At 41.7% G+C, this 6,000-nt stretch overlaps 1 protein-coding gene across 1 annotated transcript in view; it reads right to left on the bottom strand.

The window, feature by feature from the left end:
* Positions 1 to 5,789, bottom strand: part of PSPC1 (paraspeckle component 1) — a 69,876-nt gene extending 64,087 nt beyond the window's left edge. Inside the window, exon 1 of the mRNA XM_037037075.1 lies at positions 5,241 to 5,789. Coding sequence (XP_036892970.1) covers positions 5,241 to 5,606 — 366 coding nt within the window. The 5' untranslated portion in view covers positions 5,607 to 5,789. The remainder of the gene's footprint in view (positions 1 to 5,240) is intronic.
* Positions 5,790 to 6,000: the final 211 nt, after the last annotated feature.

The following is a 6,000-nucleotide window of genomic DNA, read 5'->3' on the forward strand; positions in this document are numbered from 1 at the left end:
TAACTATAAGGAAATCTACTGATGCAAAATGGAAACAGCCTTTAAACTGATCAATAGAAAGCTGAAATAACTTGCAGTATGTTCATACTGTGAAATATTGTCATTAAAAAGAATCTAATGATGCCCTGGCTGGTGTGGCTTGAACTAAAGCGTCACTAATTCCATTCCCAGTCAGGGCACAGGCCTGGGTTGCTGGCCAGGTCAGGTCTCCAGTAGGGAGCACATGAGAAGCAATCACACATTGATGTTTCGCTCCCTTTTTCTCCCTCCCTTCAACCCGTGACCCATCTAAAAGAAATAAAATATTTTTTAAAATCTAGTGAAACAAAAAGATGTCAAAGATATTATAAATGAAAAACTCAAAATCACTCCCTGGCTGGTGTAGCTCAGTAAATGAGCACGGGCCTGCAAATAAAAGGATCGTGGTTCAATTCCCAGTCAGGGAACATGCCTGGGTTGCAGGCCAGGTCCCAGCAGGGGATGCATGAGAGGCAACCATACATTGATATTCCTCTCCCTCTCTCCTTCCCTTCCCCTATTAAGATAAATAAATAAAATCTTTTAAAAAATAATTTAAAAAAAAGAGCCCTGGCTGGTGTAGCTCCGTGGATTGAGCGTGGGCCTGTGAACCACACGATCACAGTTCGATTCCCAGTCAGGGCACATGCCTGGGTTGCAGGCCAGTTCCCAGGAGGGGACTCAAAGAGGCAACCATACTTTGATATTTCTCTCCTTCTCTCCTCCCCTTCCCCTCTAAAGATAAATAAAAAAATTTAAAAAAAGAAAAACTCAAAATCACAATACAATGTATATAGTATGGCTTTATTTTTATGAAAAAATATACAAAGGTCCTGTGAACCAGACAATCACGGTTCGATTCCCAGTCAGGGCACATTCCTGGGTTGCAGGCCAGTTCCCAGCAGGGGATGCACAAGAAGCAACCATACACTGATGTTTCTCTTCCTCTCTCCTTCCCTTCTCCTCTAAAGATAAATGAATAAAATATTTTTAAAAATAAATAAATAAATAAATAAATATACAAAGGTTAACAGTGATCATGTTTAGTAAGTGCATTTGGAAAGGGAAGATCTTTCTTTCGCTAGTATAAACGGTAATTAAGAGAATTTCCCTGAAATAAAAGATGACTTGAAATCATATGCTGAACACTCCCACTAAGTACCTTTTGCACTGTCTTCTCTAATGAATATCTGAACATTCTGCTAGAAGCATACATTATTTCACAACCAAAACTAAGCCCTGGCTGGTGTGGTTCAGTGGATTGGGCACCAGCCTGTAGACTCAAAGGTCACTGGTTTGCAGGTATAAGGCTGGAGGTGTGCAAGGGGCCATCCACCAATGTTTCCTTGGGGGACATGCCAACCAACCAAGGTTTCTCTCCCTCTTTCCCTTTGCTTTCCTTCTCTCTGAAATAAATACAATCTTTTAAAAAAAAATGTGAAGCACGAGGGGGGGGGTTAAGTCCCCTATAAATAAGTAAAAGTAAATCCAGTTGATTTCTAATTCTTTAATTAGAAAAATGGTTCTCAAACTTTACCATCAGAATAACACCAGAAATTGCTGGACCCCAAGCCCAAAATTTTGACTCAGGAAATCTACAAAGGGGCCCTAGAATTTGCATTTCTAACAAATTTCCAGTTAACTGATTGCTGAGGTGACACAATTTTTGCTGAGGTAAGCATTGCTAGCATGAACAGTAGGAGAAATAAATTAAGTGGCCTTATGCTTACACTAGGAAGAGATCTGAAGCAACTGGGCAGGGCCAACAGTTCTGTGAATCACAGCTCCAGAAATCTAGATTACTAAAGATAAAAACAGGAGATGGGGTAATAAAAGCAGAAATCAAGTCAAGGTAAAATACCATCTTTAACTACATTAAACTACCTTTAAAATGCACTACAACTTTTGAGTTAATTTATCCAATCTAAATTGGCAGTAACTGGTCAAAACATAAAAAGAAGCTATTGGGTCTAAAATTCCACAAAAATGTGTCCAAAATACAAATACAGTCTATTTCATCCCTAATGTACCAGAGCCTCACACTATGGATTAGGACGTCACCACAAGGAAATGCCACTTAAATTCCTTTCCCTCCCTACCTGCCCTGTCCAGTAGTTCAGTTGGTTAGACCATCATCACAATACACCAAGGTTGCAAACCCTGGTCACAGAACAAACAAGTAGCAACCAATGAATGCACAAACAAATGGAACAAACTGATGTTTCTTTACTTCTTTCCCTCCCTCCCTATCATAAATCAATAAATACACTTTTTAATTCTTTTCCCTACCATTACATACCTGTAATAAGCTGACCCTATAGCACCTCAAAAATGTGTCTGACTTCATCAATTAACTGCAAAACTATAACTACCATTCCAAGAAAACTTATTTGCACTTAAAATTAATAAATGAGTAAAAAGTATTTCTTTCTTTGTAAAGATTTCATTTATTTATTTTTAGAGAGCGGGGAAAGGAGAAAGAAAGGGAGAGAAACATCAATGTGTGGTTGCTCCTCCCGTACCCCCTACTGGGGACCTGGCCTGCACCCCAGGCATGCGCCCTGACTAGGAATTGAATCTGCTACCCTTTGGTTCACAGGCCAGCACTCAATCCAGAGCTACACCAGCCAGGGCATAAAAAGTACTTCTAGAAACACAAATCAGATAAAACTACCATTATTTTAGAGCTACTACACCACCACTACAACCAATATGCCATTATTTAAATGTGAATAAGGCATATACTCTATGATTTTCCTAAACAGAAAAAAATACATAATAGCTCAAATACATATAAACCTTGTAAATTTACCTATGCATCACAGAGCTCAGGTTAAACAGTAAAATTAATCCCAAAAGTCAAATTTTGTACAACAAACTGCAATTTTCAGCTGAAAAAAATTTTAACATTTTTACACAAAAATTTAGGGTCATAGGTTTGGAGGCGCATATGCAAAAGACACAAGATAGCAGCAGCCCTTCTCACCTCATTTCATAATCCCATAATTTTTTTTTTTTTTAAGAAAGGAAAGCAATGAGCTCTCCTATCCAATGTAGTAGCCACTGGCCACATGTGTCTATTTAAGTATAAAATTTAGCACTGACTGTGGTTCAAGTGGTTGGGCATAATTCCATGAAGGGAAAGGGCACTAGACTCCAGGTCAGAGCACCTGCCTGGATGTGGGTTCAGTCTAAATTGGGGAAGCATACAAAAAGCAACGGATCAATGTTTTCTCTCACACTGAGCTTTCTCTCCCTCCCTCCTCATTCTCCCTCCCCTCCTCTCTCTTCAAAAATAAGTAAACAATAATTTTTAAAATGTAGAAAATAATAAAGAAAGGTAAATAAAATATTAAATAAAATCTAAAATTCAACCCCTCAGTCACAATAGCCTTATTTTAATTAGTCAACAATCACATGTCTAGTGGCTACTACATTACACAGGCAGATACACAGCATTCCTATCACTGCAGACAGTTCTGTTGCACAGCTTTAATAAAGGAGGATTATTAAAGAGAAGAAAGAGAAAGATTTTCCCATGTCAATAAAATGTTTACTGGCTTATTTTCAAGTGTGAGGACTTCCAAAAGAGGGGAATGCAGCCCTACCAGTCTTCCAGAATGTCGACTTCAGCATAGACTAAGACGATTCCAGAGGCTAAAATATCTTTCTTGGAGGGAGGCTTTTTTAAATCTAAGTACCATTTTTTGGAAGGTTAATAAAAGTTGTCAATGATATTTTATGTAGAAACCTAACTTCCTTTATTTTAAGAAAACTTCCGAACACATACCTTTATTTTAAGACAACTTCTGAACACATATATATTAAAAACAATGTTTACCAAGTGACAGGCAGCTTCTGATGTCCAAAACATAAGTGAGGGGAAGGAGGGGGGGAGCACTGGAGGGGTGGAGGATAAGGCAGAAAACTGCCCCTGAACAATAAGTGTTATTTTTTAAAAACACAACTAAGTATTAATAATTTTATGTTGAAAATGCACCAGTGAAGAAAATTTCCATGTCTCATTATACCCTATTAAGATTTCCCCTTCTCTTAAGGCCGTTTAGATGTTCAAATGTCCTCCCTAAAAAGTAGTGTAATTTAATTGCAATCAACTTTCTCTACATAATAAAATTTTGTCTTCATCATGCACTGAGAGAACGCAGCATTAAAAGGTCCACTCTGGCTGGTGTGGCTCAGTGGACTGAGTGCCGACCTGTAAACCAAAGGGTTGCTGGTACAATTCTCAGTCAGGGCACAGGCCTGGGTTGCTGGCCAGATGCCCACTGGGGTCACGTGAGGCAACCACACATTTATGTTTCTCTCCCTTTCTTTCTCCCTCCCTTCCCCTCTCTCTAAATATAAATAAAATCTTAAAAATTATAAAATAAAATAAATGCTAAAGTTCCAATAGGAAAGCTTCCACAAACTACCATGACGGTAAAATCTGAGTGTCAAACAAGAAGACATCATATATATTTACTTGTGTAAAAAAGTCTCCCTCCAAGAAAGATATTTTTGGGGGGAAAACACAGCATCTAAATACGAATTACAACAGTGCTATAAAACTGGCACTGATGGAATTCACCAGAAAGCACTTAGGAACACCAAGTAGATAGATGATACTGGGTCCTTAAGTGTAAATCCTCACCGCTCAGACTCTTTAAAATATATAGAGAGAAGGCATATACTGTGTATCACATTGAATAACTAAGATTTAAATTAAAAATGAGTAAAGATATATAAATATTAAAATAGTATGTAACTCCAAAATATGGAAACTTCCCAAATGTTGGTGGGGACACATTATACTAGGTAATAAATTCAGCAGAGTCTCAACACAGCGGAATGTAGGATAAATGCGGATTGCACTAAGGTGAGGCACGGTGAGGAACAACGGGGTTTACCGTTAAATATTTGAAGGTCTGGTGGAAGCCAAAGTGACGATTTGGGTAATTTTTTAAGAAGCAAGAATGCCAGGTAGGCCTTTGTGCCCCTTGAAACTTCCGGTAAGGCCGCAGTTCCCGTTCCCGATTCCTTTTCCATTCATTCTCCTTTCAAATCCATTTTACCTGGACTCGGGGCTGCCACTCCGCTGGTTCCCGGCATCGGTGGCCACAACCAGCAGGGCAGGGCTAAATGCCAGCAAGGCAGGCTGCTCGGAACCTCCGGCGACCTGCTGGCCGGGAGAGGACAATGACCCGCTTCCGCCCCACACTCACCAGGCGGATGAAGCCAAAGCCACGGTCGCGGTTGATGAAGACCTCGCTAGGCTCGCCATAACGCTCGAATAGCCGCTTGAAGTCCTCCTCCGTGATATCGGTAGGCAGGTTGCCCACGAAGAGGCGGCAGCGCTGCGTGTACGTCTTCTCACCCGGCTTGAGGAAGCTCTTGATGTCGATGGTGAAGCCCACCTCCTCGTCTGGGCGCTCCTCTGCGGGAGCAGGAGTGGGTGGCGCGGTCTCCCCAGCCAGCACGAGCGCCATGGCGGCCGCCGGCTCACTCTCCCCGGCTGCCGATTCAAGAGCGCGCAGGCGGGCTGGGTTTTTCTCAATTCGGACTTGCTTCAGGTTTCCCCTCAACATCATCGGAGGGCTTCACCTCAGGACCGCAGCCAACCCTAAAGATATGTCTGCGGCTCCGTGCCTCTGTATGGAGATGGTACTGGAAAGCAGAAAGCCAAACAAAACCACGAAATGGCCAAGCCAGCAGCACTACCCGAACCTCGCCAAGCCCGCAGCCACTGCACGTTCAAAATGGCGCTGCCTTCAGCCGCAGTTGAAAGAGACGCAGACGGAAAGCCCCGCCCCTACGCTAACGCCGGTGCGCCTGCGCAGTCTTGGCGCCAACGCACCTGAGGTAGTGCTTCTGTGCACAGCGTTACCTGTGTTCCCGTTATAGGATTCCACAAAGCTCGGACAAAAAGTTCCCCAACTCCCTAGAATAGCAGGAATTCTTGGTACATACAGGGAAAATTGTGCG

Source organism: Sturnira hondurensis, unplaced genomic scaffold (genome assembly GCF_014824575.4).
Source record: "Sturnira hondurensis isolate 20B ecotype Veracruz unplaced genomic scaffold, ASM1482457v3 Scaffold0022910, whole genome shotgun sequence".
Classification (NCBI taxonomy): domain Eukaryota; kingdom Metazoa; phylum Chordata; class Mammalia; order Chiroptera; family Phyllostomidae; genus Sturnira; species Sturnira hondurensis.